The 15,198-nt window shown below is 45.9% G+C and overlaps 1 protein-coding gene across 1 annotated transcript in view; it reads right to left on the bottom strand.

Annotated features, from left to right (window-relative positions):
• EML1 (EMAP like 1) overlaps positions 1–11,166 on the bottom strand; it is a 121,448-nt gene extending 110,282 nt beyond the window's left edge. The window contains exon 1 of the mRNA XM_030948615.1: positions 10,919–11,166. Coding sequence (XP_030804475.1) covers positions 10,919–10,946 — 28 coding nt within the window. The 5' untranslated portion in view covers positions 10,947–11,166. The remainder of the gene's footprint in view (positions 1–10,918) is intronic.
• Between the last annotated feature and the right edge of the window lie 4,032 nt (positions 11,167–15,198).

The following is a 15,198-nucleotide window of genomic DNA, read 5'->3' as shown; positions in this document are numbered from 1 at the left end:
AAATGAAGGTCCAGAGGAGAAGAATCTCCTCCTTGTCTAAATTTAGCATAAGGCCTTGAAAGTACAGACAAGGCAGCCAAACATCATCAGTAGCCAGAGAATTTAGACAAGGAAGAAAACTCAGTTCTGGTTAGTGGTTTTGGGAAATAATGGAAGGAGAAACAGGGATCTAATAACCTCTTACTGAACTAAAGTTAACCTCCCTCTCTGGGCAGGAGCCTGGGACTGTCTCTGACCATAGTCTGAGCTCAGTAATTAGCACTCCTGCTGATTTTTTGCACCTTTTATAGATATTGGATCAACACAGAAATTGGAGTACATGGGCTCATCAGATGCTATGAACTGTTGAGAGGACAGGTCTGGGATCTTGCAGGTAACAAGTGATTTTGCACAGGAGAGCAAGGCCAAGCCTGCTGAAGCTGTACTGGAGGGTGCCTGCCCAGCTGCCTTCACTCCCTGGCATTCTCCAGGACTGACTGGTGAGCTGGGTGGCCCGTGGCAAGGCACTCTGTCAAGTAGTGGAAAATAAATTTGATGTCTCACTCTCCGTGGGACTCATTGAAACATCCACTTGCCTCCAGTTCTCCACTGTCCCTCGAGGCAGCTCGATTAACAAGGCAGATTGTCAACTGAGCAATCGTCTCAGAACAAGGAAATCTTTAAAAATTTGGCACCATTATCTAGGACATCCCAGCTGCTGAACTTCACTAGGAAAAGGAAGCAAATGCACATGCTCAACTCTGAGGCATATTTCTGTGAGAGAAAGTAAAATCAGTTTCGTACAAACAAGTATTTTCTAATCCTGTATTATCCCCTTGGACAAAACTGAGATGTTCAGCTGGCTGGCTGTGTCTCATAGCCAGAGTGAGTTTTCTCCTGCTTTTTTGGGTGCTCCTCTGCCTCCCTTCCTCTGCAGGGACCCCTGACCTTGGGAATGAGAGACATGGCACAGGAGCACGTGTGGTACTTCAGAAACTGGCTTTGTCCTGCTGAAATCCCAATGGCAGAATGAAGCAGGGAGATGCTCTTGCTCAGGGTCTGATGATCCCCAAAGCAAAAAGTGGTGCTGCATCCTTGCTGGTGTTGGTTATGTTTTGATTGGCCTGAGCACAAAAATTCCTGCAGTAGGGACTGAGACTCACCATGCCTCAACAAAAATGTGCCATCTGGTCAATTTTCAGTGGTTTTCTCCTTCCAGTGTAGTGGGAGAATAGTGAAGATGTCTTCTTACTCCTCCCACTTTATTGGACATCAGAGTAGGCAGGGAATAGTAAAGGACAGCAAAAAGACTCTCCAGCTCCTCTGTGTGCCAGGAGAAATGAAATAATTGTAGGAGAGGAGTTTGCTGAGAAAACAAACACTCCTCCTGTGAAAAACTGTGAGCAGATTGAATGATTTCCCTGGAGTTTTCCAATCTTTTTCATTAAATGATTCAAAATGAAAACATGCAGAAATGTGGTTGGTGTTTAGAAAGACAGCTTTTGTTAGAGAAGTATTATTCTCCATCCTACATATGTGAGCACTGCATGCCTCAGTCTACCATATCTGTTCCAGACATTGCAGATCCTCTCACACTTTCCCACATGATGCTTCTTCTTAAGCCTTGGATGTTTAAATACCTGACCAAAACATCTTTCCAAATAAACCCCCAGTCTCCAGTGGCATAACAAGCCCCATGTGTTGCTGACTGTGTGAAAACAGACGGTGCATAGACATTTTGACAGCCACCGAAAAATCATGACCCAAGAAACCTGGCTTTAGGAAAAAAAAAATTAAAACAAGTCTTAAGAGGCTCATGATAAACATCAGAGTTGGCAGCACTAAGAATAATCAAAGAGTTTAGATGAGGTTTCCCAGATAAATTGTCTCCACTTCATCAATGCACTGTCTGGTTTTAAACACTTATGCCTGAATATACCATTTGGAATTTATGGTAGATGCAGGAAATAACAGTTTCCTTCTCAAAATCCTTTCCACGTGTGGTCCATATGCCTCCAGCACAAAGGGATTGCAGTATCATGCCTAAGTCATATGGGTGTCAGAAGGCCAGCTGACTATCACAGCAACAAGATGAACCTGGGAACCTCTGATTTGAGATAAAGAGCTTCAGAAAATGACAGCTTTAGTGTCCCAAAGACAGGTTTCCTGTATCAGAAATGTTTGTGTGTGAAGCTATTGACATTGCAGAGCATCTCCAAGCAATTGCTGAAATATCAAGTTATTATAACAAGTGTACCCAGTGCTAGAGATCTAGTTCAAGTATCTTGTATTTCATGACATATGTGTTTCCAATATGCTGTTTATCATAACATCCCAGCTTCACCTCTAGAAGATATTGAACATGGTAAAGAATAGCATTCCAGGAAGATCAAGGACAATTTCAGGTTAAGTTAGCTTGAAAATTCTGCTGGGAACTGCATTGCATCTGTGCTGCAGCCACAGAGCAGCCCTTGAAGGGACAAGAGTTGGTCCATGGAGCAGCTGTGGAAAGCCAGGTTTTCCCAAATGGTCACCAATGGCAGATTCTTCATCTCCTCATGCTGGACCAGAGACCACAGGTCTGATTTATGGACATGCCCAGGGCTCACAGCTGCCAATGGAGCTTGAATATGTGAAATACAGTGGTGTGCTGGGTGCTCTGAAAGAGGAGCTCCTTGGCATCTCCAATTACACACCCACAGCACTGGGAACTGGTTTTGGCTTAATCTTGATGTGCCTCAGCCTCTCACATATAAACTCTGAATAATTCTGCAGCCATGGCTCTTTGTGTGACATTGCTGAGTCACAGCTAGCAATGTTTCAGTAGGGGCAATATGAAACATTCATTAAGTTTTGATTAGTGCAAATATAAATACATTTCTCTGAGCAGTTGTGCTGGGACAAGGTATGACCAATGCCTGGTGCTTCTCACGCACCACGAGTGCCTGCTGGTGGGGCCTCACCCAGCAAATCTCACCAACCACACAGCACAGGGCTCAGGCTGCTGCTCTGAGGAGTACAATGAACTGACCCAGCCACAATTTGTACTGATGGCCCAGGGGGATAAAGATGTTGCTGAGATTTCTGAGAGTGGTGACCCTTATTCATTGGACTGAATGGAAAGGCTTGATTTCAAGAAATCTGGGTCATTGTCCCAAAGCATGAGTGGGAGAAGTGCAAATTATAAGTTTAACCTGAAGTCAGGTCCTTCATAATCACATGATCAAATGCAACCTGAGATGCTCAGCTTGCTGTCACTGCTTTAGATTTTTGAGTCTCTGTGAAAAATTACTCAGGTGTTCAGATGTTTTGCGCACAGCTCTTTTTGTGTGCTTTTCTTTCTTTCTTTCTTTCTTTCTTTCTTTCTTTCTTTCTTTCTTTCTTTCTTTCTTTCTTTCTCTCTCTCTCTCTCTCTCTCTCTCTCTCTTTCTCTCTTTCTCTCTTTCTCTCTTTCCCTCTTTCCCTCTTTCTCTCTTTCTCTCTTTCTCTCTTTCTCTCTTTCTCTCTTTCCTCACCAGACCTCTTCAGGCAAGTTGTCTGACTGCAAGAGTTTTCACCTTGTGGTTCAGCAGCAAGGATTTTACCATTTTCACAGTAACAATGTTAGTCACTGGGAAGTGTTCTGGGTGCACTCTGTGATTGCAAAGGCAGAGCACATCCTGCAGCTCCACAAAGAACACATCACAAAGGATAAGTGTGTACATGTGTATTTATCTGCAAAATAAGTAAGAATCACCACATAGGAAATGCCAATTTTTCAGGTAGTGTCAATGGATTTTGAGGGGATTTTGGACCTTTCAAACATCTCTCCAAACTTAATTTCATGCCTTCATAACACTTGATGTGGATGAGCCTGTGTTCTCCCAAGGAGCACTGAAGTGGTGGAACCTTGAGCCATACAAACAGCGCTGAGAGCAGCGATGTGGGGCTGGGGGGTTCCCACCCGGGCAGTGTGGAAAAACTGCCTGAGATAAATCAGCCATTGGCACCTCTCTGAAATGCTCTGGTTTTTGTGATGGAGACAGCATTGTATTTCCCAAAGTCTTCTCAGAGTTTGTTGTGATTCCTCCAGGGTCACAACCATCTCACTGAGCCCACCTTGGAGTCCTCTGAGCAAGGGCTTGCTTTTCTTCCCAAAGCAGTTTGTGTGAGTGACAGACCGTGTGCAGAAGCAGAGAGCAGCTCTGGCAGTCCCCGTGTGCCCTGCTGACTCAAGGGTGACTTCAGCTGCTCCATGAAACCCAGGACTCCTGCAGGGAACTGATCCTGGGCACTATGAATGTGTCCATGCCAGCACCTGGCATCTGACAGGAGCCCATTCCTCTGCCCCAGAGCTTCTTTCCCACAAGGAAGAAAGCATTTGGGGGATCTTGACAATCTTTTATGTGAGTTTTAGAGGAGGTCTGAGATGTGAGGTAACCCCTAACATTACAAATTTAATTGGGAAGCCACAAATGTGTGGAGAGGGAGCTGATCACAGTCTGTAAGGAAAGAAATAACAGGGACAGAGAAGCAACTGAATATGATGATGAGAGACTGGGCACTGGCCAGGTTTTTGGGAGGGCACACTGAGCATTCAGTTTGCAGTCTGAATGGCAAAGGAAAGGAAGGGGGCCCACCCTCTAAATTACTGCCTGTACAACAGGTCTGCAGCAAGAGAAGGCTCCAGACATTGTTAAATGCAATTATGGCTTCCAAATGCTGATGGCTTAACACAGAATATGTTGGAAATACTGCAGATGTTATGAGGGATGGAGGAGAGGAGGAGGAAAAACAGTCTGGTTGTTTTTTGCATGCCTTAAGTTCCTGCAAACATCATGGAATAAGACTGTTCAGAAATGTGCAGTACAGAGCAAGTGCTCTTGCTCACAGACCCTGGGACAAACTACAGCTTCCAAGTATTTCTGCAGATAAGGAAAATCCTCCCACTGGGATGGGGGAGGAGGGGAGGAGCACTTGGGAAAGATGTAGCATCTTCTGTATTTCCTAACTAGATCCTTAACCACCAGCAGAAAATGTTCGTGCAAACTTCTACTGCCTCTACTGACTGCCTGAAAGAGCTCTCCTCATTCTGCACCCCTCCTCAAAGAAACAAACAAACATTTTCTTGTGCAAATGAGTGTTAATGTGTCTGCTAAATCAAATACCCCACTTGGAGCCTCTGCAGCACATAGCACACACACTCACATTCTGCTTCAGAGGAGCAGTGAACTGGCACAGGCTCTGCTTGCCAGCTGCATAGTTGGACTAGTCCAGTAGTCTAGTTAGAACAAGTAGACTAGTTAGACTAGTCCAGTAGTCTAGTTCTAGTCCAGTTAGTCTGGAAGGAAACCTCAGCTGCTACTTTAAAGGCAGAGGTGGGAGATGGAAGACTAACCCAGTGCCCGTGCTCAGGACACTCCTAGAACATAATCAGCTCCCACAGAACCACCACCAGGCCTGAGGGGCAGGACATCCATGCTGGAGGAGAAAAACAAAGCTAACAACAGAGTTTGCCATTTTTTTAATTCCAGAGGTTGCAAACTTTTGAGCTAGTTGTCAGAAATAACTTTATCAGTGGCACAGGGGTGTTGTACTACCCAGCTATGTACAGGTACATTAAGTTTGCTTAAGCTAGGCTGAATCCCTGTTGAGAACCCCCTAAGACTGGGCTGCAACAGAGATCATCTTCTTTCATCTTTGCTTTTGGTGACTAAGAGCTGTCTTTGCCATGTGTGGCATTTTGCCCAAGTGCAAATGTGGAGCTGCTCCTTGATCTCTCTCTCCCAGCTCTCTCCCTTTCTCAGTACAGAAATGCTTTGTGGTCTGGGAGGCCTCAGATTTCTCCCAAGTGGAAAAGCCCCTTCTTCCTCAACAAAACGTCTAAGGAGGTGCATGGGAAGAGAGCACAGCTGAGCCACGCAGCCCCAAGGCTTTGAAAGCCCTTCAGAGGTGGGAACCCCTCCTCAGCAGGCTCTTTAACCCAGGCTCAGCGCTCACCAGGTGAAGGCTGCACCCAGGTGATTTTAACCCTTCATGGACAGTAGCCTGAATTATTTTGACTCATGGGGCTGTCTTAAAACACTGTATGAACAGAGAGGGCTTTCCAGGCACACCTCTGGCAGGCTCCCAGTCTGGTGTCTCCATGGGGCTTGCTCGTCACCAAAAATCTACTCCTGGGGTTTTTCTTGCAAAACATGGATTTCTGGGGCACCAGAGTCACTCATTTTTCCTTTTGTGTTTGTCTGACCTTTGTGTTCCAAACATTCTCTAAAGCTTTAAACCATGATTGCTTCATCATCATCATCCTCAGTGAATGCATGGCCCCTGCTGCTCAAGGCAGTTCTTGCACAGACTGAGGACACATGGAATTTCTGGAGGAGCAGCAGAGCTGGTCAGAAGGAGGACTCCCATCTGCCAAGATAATTCTGGTATTTCTATTCCATTTTCATCAAACTCCCAGATTTTATATTTGATTTTATTTTACCTGAGCATCCAAAGGCCTTCTGTCTTGCCCCCACTCAATTTCAATTTTCAAAAATATGGTCTTTAGAAATGTGTTAATATATTGTCATTGTCAACAAAAGGTTGCATTTTGAATTAGTAACATCTGTATTTTGTGATGAAAGAACACTCTATTGGAAAATGTGTGACTGCTTCTAATAGCTAGCATTCATCTCCTAAGCTGACTTCCCAAATGCAGAAGGAAATGAGTTTGCCAAGGGGTCCATTAATGAAGATTAGAGTTTCTGTGAAGTGTTTATCCATCCCAAACCCTGAAAAATGGTACAGATACCTGCTAGGTGTTCATCACCCCAGCACCCTGGGCTCACCTTCCCCTGGCAGAGGGTGCTCCTGGGGAGCTCTGAGCATGTAAGGCAGTGCTGGTGGTGTTAGTGCAGTCAGGAGCTATGGCTCATCCTGCAGACCCCTCTCTTGAGATGCTGGAGTCATTCCATTTCATTCCTAAACTACAGCACTGGCTCGATATGTGGAAAAACCTTCCCACTTCTCTGCTTATCCCTGAGCACTAGCTGCAGTCTGCACAGCCACTCTGCAAGGTGATTCCAGCCTTTGCCTCTCACTGAGGGCTCACCCTGCAAACTGTGATGCAGAAGTGGTGCTCCACCACTTTATCTGCAAAAAGGTAGACACTCTTTACCAAATCTAACGAAATGTGAATTTCAAGCATAGTCTTATGCTAATATGAGTATGTGAAAGTGGGACAATTTTATTTGACAGGAGTAGTGCTCATGCGTGTGCTGCGTGATGATCTTTTTTTACAGAAATGCACATGGGCCATATTTTATTCCCAGTGGCTGTTAGAGACAGTCAGGCGTGGGAGCTGGAGGCCTTGCTCACTAACAGCCTCTCTGGCTGAGATAAATGGACTCTCCATGACAGTGCAGAATGCGTTGAATTTCAGGAAATCTAAATTCCCATATTTTTCTGGGATATCCTAATTCGGAAAACACCAATTTTATCAACTGGCTCCAGTCTGTCTTAAAGACATGTTTGAAACATGTAATTTTAGCTCTGAAAGGAAGTATTTAGCTAAAGAGTCAGGAACATATTTCAGATGAAAAGTCTTGCTTCCTCCTCTACTGAAACAAGGCAAATAAAAGGTTGCGAGGAATTTTAAGGAAATTTGGTTAGATTCGCATGCCACCTGCTGCAGAACAAGCTACATCAATTCTGTTTCTTCCCTTCTCAGCCCTGTTGCAGTAAATAACAGAGAAAGTATGCATATATGAGACTCCTGGTGTTCTTCTTCAGCACTATAATCTTCATCTGTTATGGCTCAATACCCTGTGTTATTTCAACAGTGGTGTTATCCACAAGAAGTTACCCATGCTATTCAAAGTCAGTCTGTGGCTGAAAGGGGAAAGAAAGAAAAGAGGCACTTGAGGAACCCTTGCATGACTTCAGAGATTTTTCTGAAGTCAAAAGGTTTGTGTTAAGAAGCAGAACCATCATGACTCATATATTCCTAATCAAAATGCTGGGTGCGTGAAAAGCCGTTCAGTCGTTCAGAGACTGAGCCATGACTCCTTACAAGAGGAAAATAATACACACAAGGGGAAGCACTTAAATAATTGATGTGCTTTTCTTTTATCTGCTTGTAGGAGTGACAAGAAATCTATGTAGCTGGCACTAATGGATAGCATCTGTGTGTCAATAATTGCTAATGAGGAAGAAATAGGAGCGCGTTTGTCTTGAAGTGACTGATCTTTCTTTCTTTATCTCCCTGTGTTACAATGGGAAATTATTAGTGTAAATTTTAGAATTCTGTTCACTTTCAAATCTCAGAAGGTTTTCAAATGTCTTTTTTTTTAATAGGAATTCAATCCAGAATTGAACTGTACACTTGCTTACATGTAATCTGCATTCTCGCATTTAAGATCCTATTTTAATATCTTCTGTACTACATCCAAACAACAAAATAAAACTTTGTTTGCATCACATGTTTAAGTTTCCATTCCACAACAGTGAAAGGGCGCAGCCAAGCTGAAATTGAACAGAAACCAGTAATTTAAAAACACCCAATGCTTTCATCATGAAAAATTGCATAACCATTTCCAGCACTGAAGTAGGATACTCTTACTGAATAAAGTCCCTTAAAAAATTATTGGCGTATCAAGCCGTTCATATCCAGCTATTTAAGTCAAAGATTGTATTCAGCCATTGCCCCCAAGTTGCTTTTCTGAGGGAACAATTACACAGCTGTTCCTGCTACATTCTTGTGTAGGCTGCAAGCAGCCTAAAAACTCTGGCATTAATTTCCTGTAACTACGAAGTGCAACTCTCCAGGTTGTTCGTGAGGCATGCCCTTTGCAAAGAGGTTACTGAAGCACTACATACCCTTGACACTAATATTGAGCTTTGGCCACACTTATTTATAGCCCTGTGCATGTGTATACACCGGCACATGCACAGGGCTGTAGGGTTTATGTTCGAAACAGGGCTCTGGACTGCAGCCACATTGCAGTGCTAATGATATCTGTCACTGCACCAACTTTTTGTAGCTGTATTATCTGGCTGCATTCAAAACCAAGGATTTTGGAAGTACAGTTCCAGCCTTGCTGTGCTCATTGGATTCAGCAAAGGGGCATTTCTGCACTAGTGAACACTAAGCAGTGCATTAGAAGGTTTGATGATGATTTTTTGCAACTCCTTTTATGGAGTGTTAAGGTTTAAATGGCTAAAGTTTTAAACTTTGACCTAGCTAGTCAAAGAGCAATAGCCACAAAGAGAATTATTTCAAAATTCCTTGACATGAAAAGCAAGCTGTCAGCAACTGGTTCACTAAGATTGCTTAATAAATCTGATGGAGTACCACCATTTCTCTGTCCACTGCTGGTTTGGTGCATATTTTTATATTAATATACATGCATCCACACGTCTGTAAGTACAGGATATTGTGCCAGGTCCATGAAGCAGCTGTCCCTTGGGACAGGTTCCCCTGGCATGGGGCAAGGTGAGCCCTGCTTCCTGGGAGCAGCATGGGAGAATTATTGGGGGAACAGAGAGAAATAAACCTGTTTCTGGCACATTTCTAATCCACGTGTAAACATCACTTTATTTTTCATTCCTGACCATAGGAAATTGCTTCCTTCCCTCAATGCATCCATGAATGTTTTTCTGGAAGAAAACTCGAAAGTCCTTTCAGCAGTATAGGTAATTGAGATATCAGTAATTTCTGCACACAAGATGCCATGCACTCTCAATATCAGTTTCATCATTAATATCAGATGCCAGCTGATACTGATACTGTCACCCTGAAATATCCCACCCCCAACTCAGAGTGCTTAATAAGCAAACTGGGGCCAGGCCCTTAAAATCAAAGCCTGTAGAAGCGAAACTTTGCTGGTTAACAGTTCACCCATTTGAGCAGATAGGCAGGAGATATTAATTTTCATCTCTCCTGTCTTTAGCTGATAGCAACAGCCCATGGAATTGTGCATGGTGCAGCTCACTCTGCACCATATACATAATTTATATTTTTCCACTCCAGTTATGACTGAGCCGTTTTGGACCTGGGATTTGCTCTGTAAAATGGAAGCATAGAGAAGAGGAAAAAAGAAAAACACTGCAGCAGCCTTCTCCTTCTCCAGCCACACTTTTTAGCCCAGAACCTCATCTTTGATGCACAGCCTCCACAGACCAATGGAACAGGAGTGCCACACAGTACATGTTGCATATACATATTCACGTGAAAAGATGCTTGCCATGGTAAAATAAAAAATAAAGGGCATTTCCAGTAGTCCATCTCTTTATTAGTAAAATGCCTTGGCAGAGAATCAGGCTATCACTTCAACAAGTTTCCCTTTCTACAGGCAGCCTAGATAATATTTACAGTTCCTACAGAAGTTTTTAAAAAACAGCTGAGAAACATGCTTCTTGCTGACATGCTCTTCTGCTCAGTGAAGTTTGACAGATACAGCCCTAAGCCCTAGTACAGGATTCCTTCACAGACACAGGCAAAGGGTGCAATGCCCATATTTTAACAATAATGTACATTTCTGTTTCCTTTCAGCAAACAAACCCTTTGCATTACATTTATCTGCCCTGGCTGTGTCCGTTACCATCCGGGAAGGTTTATCAAGGAGCAAACAGGACACACACACAGCGCCTGGTCCCACGGCACCCATGCCATCCCCACAAACTCTCCTCGGTGAGCTCAAGACATCGATACCATCATCCCTGCGGACACCGACCCACCAGTCCCTCATCAGCCTGAATTCCAGAACCCTTCCTCCTGCCCAGCCCTTGTTCCTGCGGAGGAAATCCCGGCAGTGCCACCCTGCCACCCTCCGCACGGACTCCGAGCCCCGCACCAGGACCCGCGGTGGTTTCGGGGACTTTCTGCTCTCCCTGCCGCGGCTCCGCGTGTGCCTTTGCAATCCGAGAATGTGAGCCAGCCGGCAGGACTCGGGGTAAATATAAATCTGGAGCTTACCCACAGGCAGTCCCTCGCAGTCTGACATGGTGTGGGAAGTCCTCCTCACCGGGGGCTTAGGGAAAAAACCACTGCGGGGCCGCAAGCGCGGGTCCTTCTCTTTGCAAAGGCAAGGGGGGAAAAATATCAAACAGTTTACAGCCACCCTTGCCTTGCGCTCCACATCTACCCACCCAGAGAGCTGTAGCAACAGTCCCGTCCCTGCCTTCTCATTATGGGATGTAAAGATAAGAATGTGCTTTTGTGCCAAAAGAGTGTGCTATTGGTGGATAAATTTGTTGTCATCCCTCCCCTTCGCAGAGTTTCCTCTTTAATGTCACAGAGGCACATTACCCTGTCGGAAAGGCCATCGAATATTTATGAAACGGCTTTTAAGGGCTAAGCCGCAAATGCTGGCGGGAGAACAGAGCTAATTGCTGGGTGCCGGGGCTGGGAGCCGCCCGCAGGGCGCTCCTGCTTCCCGGGGGCTCGGCGGAGCCGCGGGCTGGGGGGAGGCTCTGACAGCTTCCTCTGCACCTTCTCCTTCTGCAGGGTCCCGGTACAAACACGGCTGGAAAAGGGGGCAGAAGCCAGGGTGTATCTCTTTAAGGAGGAAGGGAAAAAACAGTCTTTGTTTATATTGTAATATCTGAGAAATTGTTTTGTGACACTGTTACTAAAGGCCGTTTCGTAGTTTATAATAATATCGTGAGTGCAGATTTCTCTGTAACTTCATGGCTTTTCTTGCTTAAAGCATGCCACTTTAATGCCAGTTTAGTGGCTGCTCCTACAACTTATTTTTTTAATCTTTGGAAATGTTTATGTGGGATTTGTTGGGTATGAGGTTCCCAGACTCGCAGTCGGTGCAGAGTACCCCTGCACGCTGCTGTGCTCATTAGGCACCTTAATGAAGTGCAAGCAAAGGCGCTGGCAGCGTTAGCGCCAGGCTGGGCTTGGCAGAGACATGTGCGGGACCTGGTGGCAGCTCGGCACCCGGGGGGCGCTGATTTGCTGCCGCTTTTTGTCCTGGCAACAGTCAGGAGCAGCCTGGGCTTGCCCTGACTCGGACCTTCAGTGTCTGAGCTCCTCACAAATGTCGGGATTTCAGACCCAGAGCCGGAGGAGGCGAGGGGGGGATCCATGGAGGGCGGTCTCTGGGAAGCACTTCCAGACCTTGTGGGCAGAGACAGCCCCTGGGAAAATGAGCCATCGGGAACAGCTTTCTTCAAAATGCCTTGAAGGAAAAAAAAAGCATAAATTACATGAAGTATACTAGGAGCTCAGGGTGCCCAGCACCTCAGAAAAGTGTGGGCTGTTTTTATCAGATGCTTCAGCCTAAGCACCCAAAGGTTGGCACTGCCTGAGCTCTCTCTGGAGAGAAGCCTTTTTATACTCTGCTGGTTACTCAGCAGCACAGCTAGCCATGGAGTCAGTTCAGGATGTCAGGCTTCTGACTAAGAAGCAAAAATAGCTGCAAAAGTAGATTGTGACATGTTCCCAAAACCATTCCTCGGGTTGCCTACACAGGGCTGGGCAAGCAGAGCCAGAAGTGTCTGGCCAGCCTGAGGATCTGTTGGCACAGCTCTGTCAGGACAGTCCTTGTCAGTGCCTGCTCCTCTATCTGCTCACGCAGCACACGTGGAGATATTCACTGGGGTGAGGCTCACCTGGAGGGCAGCTCTGAGAGAAGCTGAGCCTCAGGCTGAGCTCTCTGCCAAAGGGGCTGTGCAAGGAGGAGAAGTGCAGGGCACCATGCCTACCCTCTCCATCCTGCTGCCACCCACAGACCCAGCGAGGGGCCGCTAGCTGCTCTGGCAGTCAGGGAGGTGTCTGCTCTTGATCTCAGGATGCATCTGGGAAAGGAAGAGGGCCTAAACCAGCCTGGGGGACTTTTCTTGCAGTGTCATCTGCCTGCAGAGACATATTGCTCCAATGTGTGAGAATCAAAGCTTTCTTAGCTTGGCCCTGTGCAAACGCAGGCTCCCAGCTCTGCAAGCATTTACGTGCCAATTCCACTTCAAGCCCCACTGAAGTTCCTGGAACTGCTCACAGTTATAAACACATGCATGAGTATTTGCAGGATTAAGGGCCCACCAGTCCTCCTTGTATTCACAGCAAACAGCTGCAGCTGGTTTTGAAGTCACCTCTCCCAGCTGTGTGCTGGTGCTCCTGCACTGAAGCTTAGAGCCCTCTAGCAGAGCTGGACAAGTGCCTGCAGGGAAGGCATGCCAAACCCAGACTGGTGTCTCAGCTCTGTCTCATCCTCCAGAGGAATTTAAGAAGCCTCTGCCTCAGTAACCCCCACCATTGTCCATGGCCATGTCTGCTGCAGGTGGTCAGCATCTTCTGGGAGAGGGGCAGAGAACACTGAGGGGGAAGGACAAAAGGACAAATAAATCTTAAACAATTACAGCAAAGTTGGCAGGAGCTCATCTGCCAGAGCCCTTACTAGGATTTGGCCTTGGGAGAGCTCTTCAGTGAAACACTAAAGCAGGTCAAAAGTTGAACAGATCAGACCCAATTCTTACAACAATACTCACAAACAAACACCTTCTTTTGATGTGGATACTTCAATCAAAAAATTACCTTTGATCTCTGGATACTTTAGTTGTAATGCTGGATTTTGATAAATTATAAGACTTTTTTTTTTCTTTGATTAAAACAGAGTATTTCTTTTAGCTTCTTTTAACAGAGTATTTCTTTATCTTCCCCATTTCTCAGCCTGAAAAGAGTCATGTTTGCTCCTGGAAAAAGGCCAAAAAAAGGCCTGGAAGATTTAAGGCTGACAGAAAGTTTTGGACATTTATGAATAAGCCTGGTGTCCATCGGGGCAAAAAAGCCAAAAGTCAAAAACTGAAATAAAGGACGAGAGGTAGAGCACATATTATTTCAGCAGGTACTACACTAACAGGTGAAATGGGCTAAAAATTTGCCAATAACTGCTCTCACTTAGGCTTTCCAAGGAACCTGAAGGATGCTTATCCCTCAACATGCAGAGAGAACCATTTATAAATCTCTCTGCTTCATTCTACTCTCTGACAGACAGCTGTCTGCATAAATCCATGACAAGTGCCATGAGTGGGGCAGAAAATGCAACATGTGGAAGGAAGTCAGTGGAGTATTTCCTAAAAAAGATTTTCCTGGACCATTTAGTCTGCTGTGGAAAAGAGTTGCATTTTCCTGCTGCATCTCAGAATACTTAAGCAGGTGCTATGATGTCCTCCCCTCTCTGGAGATTTCCAGGAAGAATTATCTGCCCAGGAATGTTGTGGATGTCCCATCCCTGGGCATGTTCAAGGCCAGTCCTGACAGTGCCAAGGGCTTTTGAGATACAGAAGCCCTGGAGCTGAGCTGATTTGCCTGAGGAATGAGGGAGTATTTGGGGAAACCTGGGTGCAGGGCACCTACCATGGCACAAATACACAGTTGCCTTAGAGCCCAAATACTGTCACCTATATGAGTAGTGGGACTTTGTTTCTCATCTGATCTGTGCCTGATCTAAGTGCTTAAATATCATGGAAAATCTGGGCTTTAGGATTTTAAATCCCATGGGGAGGTCATAATTTTCCCCACGACCTGACTGACCCAGCAATCTGGCTGTGAAAAGAGCCTGATGCACCTGAAAGCTCCCAGCTGAAGCAGAGCTTTTCCTGCTGCTGACTTGCCTCTTGCTCAGCCATGGATGGAGCCAGCCTCGCCCAAACCTCTCGGGAAGAGCAGGGAGCTGTGCTACCCGGGCTGGGATCTCAGCCCTGCCTGCTGACTTCACTGCTTTGCCAAGCTCAGCGCTGCTGCAGGGGCACGGCTGAGCTGCTCTGCTTCCCTCTGCCTTTCTCCTGACAGAGGGAAGTCGTGAGAAGTGAGAATTATTTCTTTAGCTAACCAAGCCAGATCTGATTATTCAATCTGCAATTTTCCATGAGATTGCAGCAAGCTCCTTGCTGCCCGCTTGGGCAGGCGGTTCTATCTGCCATCAGCGTGATTTGCACGCCGTTTAAAGAGAGAATGCCTGAAACGCGCTTCTCCCCTCTAATTTATGCAAATTCCCTCGGGTTTCTCCTGCCGTGTGCAGAGATTCCTGACTGTTGTGCACGGAGGATTCACAGCCCGCGGAGGGGGAAGGGAAGGACGAGGCGAGAAGAGAAACTGCAGGCTGCTATAAGCGGGTTGGCATCAGGATGGGGATGGCCTTCTCTCAGAGCCCTGAAGAGCCCAACATGTTAGGAATTTGGTAGCTAAGACACATTTTTCCCCCTTGAAAAGCCCTGCAGTTGTGGGGATAGAATGTGCCTTTCTGCCCT

The sequence above is a fragment of the Camarhynchus parvulus genome, chromosome 5, assembly GCF_901933205.1.
Source record: "Camarhynchus parvulus chromosome 5, STF_HiC, whole genome shotgun sequence".
In the NCBI taxonomy this organism is placed as follows: Eukaryota; Metazoa; Chordata; class Aves; order Passeriformes; family Thraupidae; genus Camarhynchus; species Camarhynchus parvulus.
This window is presented reverse-complemented; position numbering and strand designations above follow the sequence as displayed.